Genomic DNA, 16,410 nt, shown 5'->3' on the forward strand with positions numbered 1-16,410 from the left:
ACTGATCACCATCTTCACAGTGGAGCTTGGTACCCCTCACCTGATTGGCTATGGGGCCCTAGAAGTGCCCCCCTCCCCACCCCCCAGCCAGGTGTGCCCCCACCCACTGCTGCACACTCTCTCCCCCCCCCCCCAACTGCTGCACACTCTCCCCCCCCCCCCCCCGCTTCAGGATGCCAGGGCTTCCCACCTGTTTTCAGCTCCCTCTCCCATGCTCTTGTGGAGGACCTACCAAATTTGCAGTTTCTGCAAAAATCATGAATTAGGTAGGTCCCTAGTTATCACTAACCCTGTATCTTAACTCTGTTCATTTCCCCAGTCAATCCCTGGCTCCAAAGAATGCTCTACTGATTTGCCTCATCTGCAAATGCAAGCACAAGCAGCTACATATTTCAAATATGACAGCACACTGTTGCTTCTAATGTATATTTAGAATTCAGTATTTAAGAATAATTTTGCTACAGTAAGGCACCATTACAAAGCTTTGACACTTTGGCTATGTTGACATATAAACTATCACTACAAGAGTCACTTGTGTTAAATACACTGAATATGGAGAAAGGCCTCCATCTCTCTCCAATTATGTGATGCCCAACTATTTCCTCATTATTTAGTCCACAAGCAAGCTGTAAATTAGGAAAGCTTAAAGTACCTCATAACACACAAAACTAAGTCTTATCCGTTCCTTCATTAGGAAATGAAAGCGTACGTAGAAGCTACTGAATTTACATCAATTGAACTTTAAAGAATTAGTTTATTGTTATTTTTGTTTCCATACCTGCAGTTCCTTAACCGGAAATCTGGTGTAACATTCATCCAGATAACTACAGTTAGCAGTGAGTTATTACTGCAGCATACCTGGCTGGCATATCAGAATTAACAATTATGCAAACAAATAATTTTATACTCTATGTAGACCTTAAGGCATTTCTAAACCAATTAAAATCAGAATACTGATTTATGCAAGTATCAATACTGCTTTTAAAAACATTCTGTGAATCTATCAAAACTGTAGTTTTGAGATGCTTAGGCCTAGTATATATTACAGACATCTTAATGAGTTACATCAAGAACCATCCCTTTCATCAAGGGACTGTTGCCTTTAACAGACCTGCAGAATATTCTGAGACTTGAATATAAAGGAAAAAAAAAGTTCCACCAGTAAAACTGGTGCCTTTTTAACAAACAAGACAGACACAGCAAAAGGAACAGCATTCACATAACTTTAAGCATCATTTATACACAATTAATTCAACACATACCTCATGAATGCATCAGGAACACATATAACCCTAAATGAAACCTCAGACTGCTACCTGTGCTGTCAGAGGACACATAAGAGGAAAAGAACTAAGAGAAACCAAACCCACACTTGAGTATTTCTTAGTAGCACGTCTCAAGTTTGACACAGAAAGCATACACTCTTCCTAAGTAAAAAAAAACCTGAATGACACAAGGAGCAGTTTATTGTGTTAATATACAGTTTTTAAAATACTTTTTTTTCTCCAAATATAGGGAAGCAATCTATATAGAATCTTTCCAAGTCAAAACATTGATTGGCAAAGCTTCAGTTTAGTTATAGACCAAGACAACTTCACTAGACTGCTTTTCTACATAAATTCTACTCAGAAATCAAGAAAGTGACAAGGAAATTAATAAGCCATGAGCACCAGGCAAAAGACTGGAGGCCAAATGCATCCCTAAGTCAGTCAATAACTATACTAGAGATGAAAATGACCCATTTAAACATGGATCACTATCTGAATAGAAAGACAAATATCAGGAAACAGTTACAATAAGCACACATGTAAAAGTTAAAAAGAAGCAATTCAATTGGAGTTAGTTGTCAATATCTAAATACCTTGATCCAAGTATTAATCCAAATACAATTTGCAGATTTTTCTTCTATGTCAGTCAACCTGAATTGCAAAACTGGAACAGCCCATCTTAATTTTCTCCTTTTTTCTACTTATTTTTCTACAGTAGGCAAAGGACACAAGCCTACTGCATTTACATTACCAACACAACAGTGAGCTTAAAAACAAACAAACAAAACCCCCAAATCATTTAATCAAAGTTTAAAGTTAAATTTATTTTGAAATTAGATACTTAAACTCCAGCCCCTGCTTGCCCAATTTAAAACACACTGCTTAACATTATCAATTTAGATCTACAGTGTTCTTCATGGATACAGTTTTGGCATTTACATTTAGATGGCAGGAAATTAAATATCTGAAAACAGCCTATAGACAATGCTATTTTAAAGAACGTGGAAATTCCAAGCATACCATTGACATCTTGAGGAGACAGTTGGAACATTCAGTTTACAATTTGTAAGTGTCCTAGGGAACAAAGCATTTGATCCTTCCCTTCTCAATTATGTCTGTGGACTAAAAAGGACAACTCCTGCACCAGATAATACGTGTGAAAAAGTCTGAAAAATCTAGTGAAGCAACTGGGAAAGAAAGTGAACTCTAACTACATCTAAGAGGTATTTACTATAAAGCAAAGCACCTTGTTTGTAGTTCCAGCTTAAAGAATAATTTACCAGAACCTAAAATCAGTGCTAGCATGAACAGAAGATAAGCGCTTAACCTCAGGGGTGTCAAACATGTGGCTAACAGGGCTCCTGGAAGGGCCAGGAGAATTGGGAGGGGGTGGATCCAGATCTGGCCCAGGGGGTCAAATAAATCTGATACCCCTGCTTTACAGTATAGTAGGTCCTTAAGAATATGAATGTATAAGTTAAGAAATCTAGGCAAAGAAAATCAGAAGGCTTTTCAGACCTCTTTGCCAAGATCAATTAATTACATTGTTGGATATTCTGTCACCACACTTCAAGTTGAAAAGTAAAATTCATCTAAACTTTGTACTTAGCTCCACTTCAAGGATAGGACACAATGTCAGCACAAAGAAAAGTTTAAGATACTGACTCAAATAGTATTCAAAGAGAATTTCTTTGATAGTAATGGCTGAGGTGCCCACTGCAGCTTATTTTCTAATTCTCAAGCAGGAAGTGAACACTGGATTCACTGCTATAAATGCTTCTAAGGGAGGAACTTTCACTAAAATACTTATTACCATTTTGGGGAGTGCCACAGAATCATGTCAAATGTGAACCACCATTAAGTTTCAGCTTGCATGTTTAATTTTTTTTTTTTTTTTTAATTTGCATTAGGACTTCCTCACTTTAAGGAAAACAGCTTTTACCAGGCATTTTATAATTCCACAACCCTTGGAATTTGTTAATGTGAGAGAAGTTCTGAATAGCTAAGAGATTAGTGTGAAATTCAGGAAGTGATAGCTGAAGTATATGATAACAAATAGGGCATATTCTAGCGAACTGCTAGAAAGATTTAGATTTATCCCTATCAATGTTAATATAAAAACTTGAGTGAAGAGACAGTACACCAACTTACAGTAGACTGGTAAAGGAAGAAAGGAAGAAGAACTTGCACTTTTAATACATAAAAAACTTCTGAAAGCCATTAGGCCTTTAAGATTAGTTTCCTAGTAATCTTTCATAAGGATAAGACGGGAAAGAAGAGAAGGAAGTCTGGTATAAGCAATTTGCTTAAGCTTGTTAGCAGTCATCATCCAAATACCATACAAGAACACCTATGTAATTTTAATCTTTTCAGTTGGTAAAATTCACTTAATCTAATTACATCATTTATGAAGATACAAGTTTCAAAACGTAACACCCAGTGTAAGAGTTGTAGTCATAAGCCTTTGAAGCGTATAGAAAACTCAGTTCTGTCCTTTAATGCTGTTTTCAAGTTTGTTTTATTAACTCTTTTGGATGACTATAAATAAGTGTTTCCACTATGGAAAAGAAAGTTAGCACAGTACATTTTCATGACTGGGAAATGGATTTTCTCAAAGCATCTTCAAAAGGGCAAAAGCTTAGAAAAAAAACAACTTGAATGTCAGAATTCAGTTCTTTATAAAGTCCCTTGTAAAAATAAAAATAAAAAAAATAAAGAAAAAGAAAGGGAAAAAACCGCAAGGCCCAAGATGATTTATTGCTTTTCTTCAGTTTTTTCCTTGGTCTCTTTCTTCTCAGCTGCTTTGCTCTCTTCCTTTACAGAAAGCTCTTCTAATTTCGCAGCAACTTTTTCAGCACTATTGTCTTTGTCTGTGCCTGCTAAAAGATTGTTTGAAGAACCATTAAAATACAAGCAAAGGTAGGACTTTGTTAACAGGGAAAATACAAAAGAAATACATATGCAGAAGAACAGTGTGCTAGCCTGTTTTTACATTGGAAGAGTTGTAATTGACTTTCAAAACAAGGATGCTGCATTTTGTAAACTCATTGAATTGTCCACCAGAGTTGACTGTGCCATCTTGCTAATTCCTCTTGTCCAAAATGGGCAGGTATCTTCCCTCTAATCTAAGTCAATACGTGACCTTTCAGCTATGCTAAGGGCTGTATGAATAGGAGGTGGGGGTACCAACCTGCAAACTATCAGGAGCAGCATGCCACATTAAAGGAGACTGGTTTTAAGGATGTTTACTGCTTGCACCTAGCTGCTGCCAAATTGTTGCTAGTGTCCTGGGCTTTGTAGGCCAGATAAAGGGGGGGAAATCCTTTGGCAGGTATAAGTCGCTGTTCCCCGTGCTACAGGATTGCTACTGATAAGGTGTAACCTCTGGATTTGGACATACTAATTTTACAGAACTTCAAGCACCTTAGGTAGCCTTACCAGTGTCAAGTACAACTTTCTACAACCTCATATCCCTTTCCACACCAACATCTTCGTCAAAAAGGAGCAAAACAGCCCCAAAAAACCCCAAACTAAAACAAATTTAGAAAGACAATACTAGGAATGAGTATCTAAACCAGAAGAGGCCCCCACACATTTCCTGAGCTGTTTGAACTGGAAACTGTTAAACAAATCTACACTGTATGAAACTGGAGAGGTTTGTTTAGCAAGCTTTTCTCTACTACTGTGAATTCTCTACTTCAGAAGTCATAGTGGCAACCCATTAAATGAAAAAGTAAAGCAACCAATTAACAAAGCAAACAAAGTTTAAAAAAAAAATCTTCCAAAGGATAGTTACTTGTGGGTGGAGGTACACCAATACATCAGTTGCCTACTGGACTGGTACCGATCAGAGGGAAATTTACATTATCAGCTACCGTTTTTTTTTGGCCATTGTAGCCAATTATGCTTACTGATAAATTTTGCCTTCTGGCCAGTGCCCTGGACATATGGGTTCCCTGTCCCCCCCGAGGCCAGGGGACCTAGATGCCTGCAGTATTCTAGCCTGTCCCAGCATTCTAGCCTGCAAGAGGTCCTGCTTGGAGCTGCTAGAAGCGAGACGCAGAGGGCGCCGTGTGTATGTGCGCTGTGGCATGCATGCACACGGCCAGGAATACAGCTGGGCAATGTGGAGAGCAGCTCCCTGCAGGTAAGTCTATGTAGGGGAAGGGGCATATGGGGGGTGGGGGGGAAGACTGAGGCCCCCACGGTGAGGGAGGGAGTGGGGCAGGGGATGCTGCCCAGTCAAGGCAGTGCATGGAACTTGGGACCAGGAGCAGGATAAAGCCACAGGCAGCTCAACCAGGGGGTTTTGGGGAGCAGCAGCTCCATGCTACTGTGCGCATCCCAAGGCAGGCATGTGCCCCCCAGATTTGTGCGCACAGTAGATGTGAGCCACCTGCTGTGGGCTCATGGCTCTCCACTGTTGCCTCTCTGTCAGGAGCCTCATGTTGACCACACGCCCCCTGCCCAGCCAGCAGCACTGGGGGCAGCTAGTTGTGCCTCCCACTGCTGGGCATGCAGCTGGTGCGGGGTTCCCAGGGCAAAGGCAGCAGGGCAGAGCACCCCGAGCCTGCAGCAAATTAACTTTAGTTCAAGTGCTGCCAATATCATTTCAAGCTTGGGGCAGTTTTAAGCAGAGCAGAGCTGAGCTGGACAAGGGCAGATGTGGGCTGCCTGCCACAGACTCAGGGCTCTCCTTTCCACTGTCTTTGTGCTCGGAGCCCTGTGTCAGCTGCGCAACCCTACCCGACCAGCAGCAGTGTGGGTAGGGAGCCGTGTCCCCCGCTGCCAGGTGGGCAGGGGGTGCGTGGCTGGTGTGTGGCTCCCAGGACAAAGGCACCAGAGTAGAGAGCCCCGAGCCTGCAGCAGGCAGCCCACATCTGCCCTGTGCACAAATCGGGGGGGGCACGCCCCCCCCGGAGAGGCACACAGCAGCCGAGAGCTGCCGCTCACTACCCCATGGACGAGTCAACTGTGGCATCATCCTGCTCCCTGCCCTGCCAATTTAACCGAAGTAAATCAGTTATCGGATTGGCACTGGCCGATACAGTTGGTTAATTGGTTATCGGTATCAGAAAATCTTTATCAGTGCACCCCTACTTGTGGGACATAGCAAGTCAGGACTGGTAAAGCATTTGTGGAAACCACAAACACACCATTCCATGACAGCTGTCCTAAAAACTGTATCAAGAGCAATTGCAACAGTCTTCTACAGGAAAAGAAGCGTTTTCAACACCCTGAACCGTTACTCTAGCAGACTGAAAAAGCACCTGGACTGAAGATTGCAGTCAGGCACAGAGTGAGTCTGCCAAAAACAGCAACAACAACACCCCCCCTCCACCCGGACACACACTAAAGCCTTGGGATAGGGGACTCAGCTAAGTTTAGATAAATTTAATTACTAACTTACATAGTAAGTATCTAAATTTCAAAGAAATATTAAACATCTTACCCTTCTTTGCCCTCTTATCTACTTCATTCCTGCATTCTTCAAATTTTGCCTTGAATTTCTGTGCGTCTGTACAAAGGAAATAAGAAATGCTTTATTTAGCTTGAGCTCCCTGCAAAATCTGAGTTCCCAAATACCATTTGATTTAAAATAAAGTCTAGTGCAAGTTTTGATATTTATTAAGTGCATATTTTTTGAACAACAGCAAATTAAATCAACTGAGGTTGAAAGCAGTGTTAAGTATTTAGGATTCTAGTCTCTCTCATTTATTTAAATACAGTGTCTAAAGAAAGAAAAAAAATTGCACTTGAGCGGTTTCTCAAGAATACTCACATTTTCAACTTCTGCCACTAATCAATGTTAAGCAATGTCCTATGAATTTGTTCCAAGTTGGGGCCTATGGTCCGAGTGCATCACACTTAGATTTTTCTCCGCCAAATTCAGTTAAGAAAGACCAGCAAATTTGCACTACAAATGCCTACACCACATATGAGAAGACTTTAGGCTGGGTTTTCAATCTTAAAAATTCTGATAAGCACAACATTTTTTTTTTTTTTAAAAGTGCCAGTCGCTACACAGGGCAAATGCAGCCAGCTTTAATTTTTCCAGGTAAGGCACAATTTATTTCCAAACTAACGTATTTCAGTATAAATGAAGTAAGTATATTTTTTCACAGTTCTATCTAGAAGAGTGGCGGTCATTATTACTTTACTTACTATTATCCCTCCAACTCAATCTGAGAAAAAGAAAACCAAAACAAAAATCAAGTCACTGCCAAATAGAGCTACAAAGATAGCTTGATATACTAAGTTACCTTGACTGACCACTTGAGGTCACTGTTGCCCCACTGGAAAAGACAGCACTTCCATAACCAGATATAAAATCATTTTAGAAACTCTTTGGAATGTGTGCCCTATCCACAAGTTTTTGGAAGAACTTCCTCTAAAGAGAATGCATTAGGCCAAAAGGAAACCCACCCACAGTGACATCACTCAGCCAGACTAGAAATTAAACTCTATATTTATGAGCTCTTAGAGAAAGAGTTCTATCACCAGTCAGCTTTGCCTGCAACAGTGGTTCTCAACCTTTTTAGGCCAAAGGCACCCCTCAGAAAATGTCTGCTTTTAGTTTTCACTCATTTTTTAACGATTAAAGAAAAAAACAAACAAACAACCAATATGGTCATTTTTCAACTGCAAAAATTCAGAAAGAGCACAACAGGTCACAACATTTTTTTTTTTTTTTTTAACACTATGGATTATTTGAAATTGCTTGGTTTATCTTGTGAATCATATTTGCATACCTAACAGTACTAACATTGTGTGGTACCCCACAGCAATCCCAAAAGGATCTCAAGGCACCCCAAGGTGTCACGGCACTGGTTGAGAATCACTGGCTTAGAAAGTTTCACAAACAAGCTGTTCACATTTATAATATATAGGTAGTAGAGATTTGATACAATTAAAACAAAAAGTGAGTATCATTTGGTACCTCTTTAGAGCAGCAGACAACCATACGCAATTCTAAGGGAAATGGGCCCGAATGGAAGACAACTTGTAATGCCAACATTCAAATCTCAATGAAAAAGGAATTATTTGAGGCAGGATAAATCCATTGATGAATATCTTTCAGGGATGTTCTGCATTAATGTTATTCTAGAACACCACAAGCCTCACTGGAAACAGAACATCAGTACACTTATCAAAAAATGCCTTTAGATACTAAATGCTGCATTGGCTATTACAGATGTCTAACAGCTACTGTTTCCCTATGTATTAAGAACATTGCTAACAGTTAACTACTTGCACCATGCCACTCACTTTCTGCATTTAAAAATCGGATTGCCAGGAGTTCAGGTTTAGGGCTTTCATCTGCAAAGTCAGCATGTGTATTCCAAACCCATGCCCTGTCACTTCCAGCATTAGGCTTCAACTCCATTAAAGGTGTAACTAGAAAAAAGAAAAAGACTGTTATGTACATGGAGAACTACTCTGAAATATTTTCCTCAGTAGCTTCACAAGTGAGCCAAATAAATTAACTCTTATAATATCCATTTACTTAGGCCTACTCTCATAGGGATTAGGGCAACAAGTTAGCTAACATGAATTTAAAATGTGACCACCACATACTGTCTGCCCAACGTCCCAGACCAGTTCTAATATTATAAAAGCCTAAGTCTGCCTGTCTGTCCGTAACGCTTTATACGCACTCTGATTAGCTGACAGAAACGGTCAGAGTACTCCAAACGTGGGGGAGCGTCGCCATGATTCCAAAGCTGCGAGCGGACAGAGGGTGGGGGAGTCGAGGCCAGCACCACTGGCCTCGGCTTCCCTGCCTCACTCCTTGCAAGAGGCAGAACAACGGCAATATGGGGCGTTAGGTGGTGGTACTCCATCCCAGCCCCTCTCCCTGTCATTCTTGATGGGCAATTGGCTAGTTTAACATAAAGCCAATAATTACAAGACTGCCAAGAACCCACTCTTCAAATACAAAAACAGTCAGTTTCTGTTCAGTTCTACTTTAGACTGCACTTACCATATTCAAAGACCAATAGCCAAAATGTATTTACTTTGATGCTTCAGAAAAAACACACCTAGAAGCACCCAAATAAGATAGCAAAGTGTTCTCCTTTCTCATGCTGGCAGTCTTGCATATTACAGCCCTTTCAGTTTCTACAGGTATAATAACTGCAAGGAAAAGTCAGCTAAACAATTCTGTCCCTCACAGCATCTTAAATCTGTTGCATTACCTTGCAGTGAAAGTTCTCAAGTTTACTATGAAGAGCACATTTCCTATTTTGAATTCCTTCACTACCCTTTGTTTAGCATTTCCTGCAACAACTGTACTAAATTAGGTATTTGTGCTGGTCAGACATGAGTTTGATGCAAAAGTTACTAAATGGAATTGTATGCTGTCTTTTATAGGTAGTTGGATTAAATTAACGGTACCTCCTAATTTTGATCTACAAGACTGGGTCACCTTGTTTCATATCTTAAAACGTTTCCTCGTACAGGTACCTCACCTATCGTTCCAGTGGTTTGGTTTTTTTTTTGCTTTATCTCTGGACCTCTTGCTTAGTTTATACAATATATATGTGGCTCACAAGCAAACTACAGTTGATTTATTTTAGAACACCAGAATGCTATTAGCACAGTAGTACCAGTATATAGTATTCCAAGACTGATAACTGAAGAGTTTTTGAGGGTACTTTGAGAGAATGGACAAATTTTCCTCATTCATTTACACACTTCCCCCCCCCCCCAAAAGGTTGGCTGTCAGAAGTAAATTAATCTTATAAGGACTAACTACTCAGCAGAGCCTTTTTTTCCACTCCCCTTTTTAATATTTAATGTGTTACTTCTTTCCCCTAATATTTTATGCAATTATATAGGTTTGCATTTATCCATACCATTTTTCAAACAAATCATAGACAAGTTAGCAATGGGCTTTCTATATTACTTTTTCATTTTAAATCTGCATCAAGCTGCATTTGGATGGAGGCTGGCAGTGAATTAATATATAGTAACAGCCTTTTGAAAATTAAAAAGGTACCTTAAATATGATCCGTGTGTTGGACAGAGATTAAGTTTTATCATAACATTTGATAAAATGCATTTGAGACTGATTAAACAAAGTATTCCCTATAGCTTGAATTGGACCACATGTTTCTAATCACCACATTCCTCAATTTTTTTATATTTTTGGGGGGGAGGGAGAGAGGGAGGGAAGGAAGGACCAGAAGAGGAGAATCTAAAGCTCATCCTTATTTTTATTCCTATATTGTTTCTCTCTCAAGCTTTCTTGCTTTTAAAAGTGCCAAATTATTTTTGAATATATAGTCAAATAAACTAAAATTAAAAAAAAAAAACAGACTTTCTGCACCTGCAGACATAGCTAATGCTGTCAGTCCAGTGGGTGGAGCTTAAACAACTGCTTCTAGCAGTTTGCTGGTTTGAATTCCTACAAAGCTTTGGCAGCTGGTATGTACTGCTTTATCAGATCATATCAAATGTAGACCCCAATTTCATACGGATTTCAAATTTTAGTTCTTTAAATAAAGCCCATTTACTAAACTTTGTTTTTTTTAAACTTACACTTCAATTTGATCATTAAAATGTATGAAGTCGGTTTGAAAATGGTAAAAATTACCATGCCAACTACTTTCTTGTGGTATGACCTACAAAGTGCTCCATGGAAGCTTCCTGCATGCTACTACCCTACAGTAAAATAAAAGCTAACCTGGTGTACTCAGCCAGTCACAGATTAGCTTAATTTTTCCATGGAATAAAAAGCTACTGTGTTGTACCTACCATGGTACACCCTCATAGAAAGATGCTAGTGTACCAGGCTTTTTTAATACTGTACCACATACACACTAAACTTTAAAACCCACTCTATGGGATGAACTTTCAAAATACTGCCACACACAAATTCGAAAGACATCTCCTTTTATTCAAGTTTTCTATGCTGGATCCAACCAAAGTGTTATAAACTGCCTTAGCCTCTTTTTTTTTTTTTTTTTAAACACCCCAAGTTTGTGATTTTAACTATCAGAACTTTCAAACTCCATACTGCTACATCTGACAGAAACTGCCCGCAAATCTCAAGGCTTCATTACATAGTCAAAAATTTTCAGATTATTTACCATATTGTAAATAAGTTAACTGCAGTATTATGAGGTTGTTCCCAACTACTAAATTTAGTGTCAAAATTTACCAAAACACTGACTTAATCACTGCTAAAAAGCCATTGGGTTGTTCTTCTAACCCTATTTATGAAAGCTTGAGGATAAACAAAATATGTATGAATTCTACAAAGTTGACAGTGATATTGCACATGAAGGGAAAAAGGCAAATGGAAGCTATTATGGGACATGGCATAACAAACATACTGTAATGATTTGCACAGATTTTTAGGGTTTTGTCTCTTCTCATGAGGAGGCGAATTGTTCCTTTCTCCTTGTGTTTCAGGAGCTTTACATCACCAGTTCCTCGTTCTTTCCACTCTGGAAGGTCATTTTCTGATGCGAATCGAAACAACTTTGCTCGCCTTAAGAAAGAAAGAAATGAGATCTGAGTTTGCAAGCAAGAAATCGTTAATTTAGATACCACAACAGATAAAGGATGCTGCTCTGTCCAACATAGCAGTTTGATTCATAGTTTCATAGTTGTTAGGGGGCAGGAAGGGACCTTACAGATCATCCATAGGACTTGAGATGCACAGAAAATGAACTACATCTTCACTGAAACATTTATTCTATGAAAACTTTCCAGACTGCATGCAAGTTAAAGTACAAAATAAGGGTTTGCATATGCAGCATGTCATCAGTGTTGATTTTTAATTTCAAAACAGAACCATATACTAACCATTAAAAACTTCAGCAGCCTACAACATGGGCAACGAAAGCACGTCTGCCTAAAAGCCTAAATAAGTGCATATCAGCACTAAATATTTTATCTTTTGCCATCAAAAGCTAATCCTTGTGCTTTTAAGATATCTAACATGTAACAGCAATAACTTTCCTAGAATTCAAGTTCTTCTGTATACTTGGAATACAATTAGTATATTGAAGTTACAACCAGCAACGCTTGTGTATTCAGTAAAGCAAGCACTGAAGCTCTTAAATCTACAGGACTTAAAGGCGAGCTACCCACTATCTCTCTAGGTTTGTTATTTTCTCAACAGGTATCCCATATACTATCAATAATTAGCTTATGAAAGATATTTTCCAGCATGAGAAAAATTTAAAAGCAGAGGTATTCAATCTTAGAATTCTTTCGTTTGAACCTTACTACTTGATTCCCTCAGTTTGCAAGATGGCCTCCCATAATGATTACAGGATCAATTTTCTAATTGGAAAGAAAAATCAGACTTGCTTACAAATATTAAAAAAAAAAAAAAAAAAAAAAGTACTGCTTTTTTATCTAGAAAGAGATTCCAAAATTTAGAGTATATCCTTTTTAAGATTACTGCTCATCTTAAAATTGGTGATTTTATTTAGAGAACTTCCTTTCTATATCAAACGATCTTCCTTCCAATGCTGAAAAACAGAAAAATGAGATAAAGTTTAAAAGCAAATGTATTTTTTGTGCATCAGAATAAGCTTTGTTACCCACCTGAGAAATAAAGGGTTATTTAACAATTGTGCTCATCTTTGCCATGCTCTAGGAGTCATGTCTAGCCATGCAACCAAGAACACTTAAGCAACATTTTGCTGTAAGTGGGATCTAGACAAGTCTTTTGATCCTAATGTTTTATCACGGAAGGGAGGTGACACTATTTTAACACCCTCAATTTGTTGTTCTCCCTCAAAAATCTCTATCTGTAGTTACATGCGTCACTGAACTGATGGTCCTCTGGCAGAGGGGCGAAAAATGTATGGCTCATGGGGCAAATCCACCTTTAGATCCGCCCCAGAGCTTGTCATTTCAGCTGCCAGAGCTATGCTGATGCAAGCCAGCACCCAGGGGATAAATGCTACCATCACTTCCTCCCAATTACTTGCTAGCAAATTTCTGGGTTTTGGTCACTGTTGGCCACTAAAATTAGCAGTAGTTGGCAAGAGGAAAAGGGCGGGGGTGGTGTTTAAAGCTGGGTACTGGCTGTGGCAACATAGGGGCTTCTGTAGCCATGGTGAGAAAGAAACCCTGTGGCCCAGATCTGGAGGTGGGGTGTTCACTCTAACAATGGCCCAAACCCTGGCTGTTGGCAGGGAATATGGCTCATTTGAGTTTGACACCCCTACTCTAGAGGGGAGAAACTCAAACGGCAGCTTGTTAAACAGTCTTATCCTTTTGGACAGCCTCAACTAGACATTGTTTGAATTTCCAGACAGGTGCTCAGGGAACAGCCCAACAACTTTCATTATCCTGCAAAGTAGCAAGTAACTGAAGTTATTGTAACCTCCTTTTTTGCAGTCTCTCTCATATTTTTGCACAATTCAAGTTAAAGGGTTTATTTTCCAAACTAAGCTTTCACTAATACCTAATTAGTGCTGGCAACCATGATTTCAATCACATTACACAAAGTCCCAATCTCGGCACTCCCATCATTCCCGGATAAACTGGCATTAATCACATGCGTAGCTATTTACCTGATCTCATACTATATATTACCCTAGATTACTGCTGCCCTCTGCATAGTGGCTTTTAACAAGCTAGCTTTATCGATTTGCTTAAAAAATATTCAGCAGCAACAAGTGACAAGCACATACAGTAACATATTACTTACATCTTAAACAGCTCTTCCTCATCCTCCTCAAGAGTCTTGATCTCTTGCTCAGGAAGAGAAACTATAGGCTCAAACTGAGGATCATGGTTGGAATCATCTGCATTTTCAGTTGAGGTGTCATGCTCCTCATGTGTATCCTGGTGAAAAAAATGTTCAGTTACAACAGTGCGATTTTGAGAACAAAACTATAAAATGTCAGCAAAAGTATAAGAGCAACTGCTATGCTTTGAGTATTTTATAGACTGACAAAGCCTAACTATTACACCATGAGTCTCAGTTCTGTCAATTAAAATTTTATTTGGCTTTTAAGGTAGGCAACATTAACATTTTCTCTTACAGAAAGTATTGCCTCCATTCCTAAGGGAAGGTAATGCAACTGTCTTAAAATTTTTATCCACACTTGATTCCTCATTCATTTCAACGGCAGGCACAGGAAAAGAAGAATAGGAATTTTAAAAAATGTAAACTATGTTGATATATCACGTAACTGCTGCTTCTGTACAGGCAAAAGCAACTCTTCGTGGCAAAGATCTACAGAGTAGGAGAAAGACTGCAGATTATTTAATTTTTTAAATAACTTATTTTCTATTTTTTATTTTGACATAAAAGATATTGCTTAGTTTTCCATGCACTCCATGTGACCAATCTTTACTAATCTTTTTCGTGATCCGCAGTTTCCATACTACTTCTCCCTATGATCTTGCAAATGGCATAAACGTGTAATTATTTTGTTTGTAAAAAAAATAAGGTGCCTGATTTACCATCTACAGAAAAAAAAAAACAATTAGGATGTGCTTGACTGTTACTAACCTCTGTTTTGAAACATCAAATATAATGAGTGCAGTATAGAACCTGGCATTAGCAAAACTGCCCAAGGCCATGAAAACCTGCTTCCCCATATTTAGTTTTGCATCACATGTTTCAGGTTGAAGTACTAACCTTCCTACTAAAGGTTGGATGAAGATATTGAAAACAAAGGCTTGAGGAACATTCATTACACACATTGCTATGGATGATAAGAAACAAAAACAAACTTTAAATGCTGCGGTTAGAGCCCAGGATCATCCGTGTTATAATTATTCAGGATCCAAGACAATTTAGGGGACATACTCATACATGTTTTTCATTGAAGTTTTTGATTTTCATTGAAGTCTGATTTTCAGACACTGTTAATGGTTTCAGTACTGAAAATTTGCATTAATATTCTGTACTTTAAGCAAGATGTGATGGTCACTTACGAAGAGAGTAAAAACTAGCGTTACAGAACACACATAATTCAGGGAAAACCCCCCGATTTTTAGCCATGCAACAAGGTTGGGTTCGGATGTGCAGGACTTGTACCAAATGCTTTTGAACTTATACACCTTTATGTCTGAAACGTAATACGGTGCCTTAGCATTAATAAGGGAAAAAAAAAAAAAAGACATGTTGGGTGCATCAACACGATCCTCGCCTGGGAGGCCAAATCTCCCGACTTTTCAAGTCACAGCCGACTGAACACCCAGAAAGGATGAACGTTTTTGAGCAGGGTCTAAACACACCAGAAGACAGCAAAAGAGTTTTAATGTGACCACCATTTGCTTTAGGATAGTCAGGACAGACTGCAACACGCCTACATTTAAAAAAAAAACAAACAACAAATAAATCAGGATTTCGGCATGACTTCTTAAATCTAGCAGTGTGAAGCAACTCCCAAATCCGCAGGTAGGATTAGTTTCTCTTGCTGAATATCAGGACTCGTGGTAGAGGCCATTTCTTGCATTATTAGACCCGCTGGATGTTTGCATCCTAACTTGATTTTGGCAAAACAGTAAAATAAACGGCTTTAATAAAAGACAAGACGACACCCACACGGCAGCTCCGATTAATTTTAAGTGAAAAAAGGAGCTTTTTTTTTTTTTCTTTAAGCGCCTCCCGGTGCTGGCGGGGCGGCGGGGGCTCTCCCGGCTCCGGCGCCCGCGGCCTGCTCGCCCCGCGCCCATCGCACGCGCGGAGCCGCCGCCGAGCAGCGGGCAGGCGACCCAGGGGAGGCCCGCAGGGCGCAGACACGAGGCCAGGCCCGCGTGGCCTGGAGGCCTCCGCTCCGGGCCCCAAAATGGGGGCTGCCTCGTCGGGCCTCCGGGACAGGCGCCGTCTCGCTGGGCCCGACTAGGCCCCGGCCAGCCCGCGGGTGCTGCCACCCCAACCCCGGCCTCAAACCCGGCCCGCACTCACCTTGGTGTCGGCCATGGGGCTGGCGCTGCTGCCGGCCGCGCTGCGCTCCGCTTCCTGCCGCGCTCGCGCTGCCCCGCCCCCGCCGCCGCCTCTACCTCATTCCCGCCGCCGCGAGGCCTTGTGGGAGCGCCCCTCCCCCCCGAGTGCGGCGCCGCGTGGCCGCCGCCCGCTTAACCCCTTCGTGCCGCGCCGCCTCCAGCCGCCCCCTCCTCTCCTCTCTTCTCCCCTCCCCCCCCCCCCCGCCGGCCC

The 16,410-nt window shown here is 40.3% G+C and overlaps 1 protein-coding gene and 1 non-coding gene across 2 annotated transcripts; both read right to left on the reverse strand.

Annotated features, from left to right (window-relative positions):
- Window positions 1-734: 734 nt before the first annotated feature.
- On the reverse strand, window positions 735-16,268 carry RANBP1 (RAN binding protein 1). Its single transcript, XM_006270917.3, has 6 exons — window positions 16,162-16,268; window positions 13,948-14,084; window positions 11,609-11,766; window positions 8,538-8,666; window positions 6,721-6,786; window positions 735-4,147 (listed from the first exon to the last, which is right to left on the reverse strand). Exons 1-6 carry the CDS (start codon window positions 16,174-16,176, stop codon window positions 4,023-4,025), a joined length of 630 nt encoding a protein of 209 aa, XP_006270979.1. The 5' UTR covers window positions 16,177-16,268; the 3' UTR covers window positions 735-4,022.
- Window positions 6,446-6,577, reverse strand: LOC132243651 (small nucleolar RNA SNORA77). Its single transcript, XR_009455378.1, has one exon. It is a non-coding gene; the product is annotated as a small nucleolar RNA SNORA77 (small nucleolar RNA).
- Window positions 16,269-16,410: the final 142 nt, after the last annotated feature.

The sequence above is a fragment of the Alligator mississippiensis genome, chromosome 10 (genome assembly GCF_030867095.1).
Source record: "Alligator mississippiensis isolate rAllMis1 chromosome 10, rAllMis1, whole genome shotgun sequence".
Lineage (NCBI taxonomy): Eukaryota > Metazoa > Chordata > Crocodylia > Alligatoridae > Alligator > Alligator mississippiensis.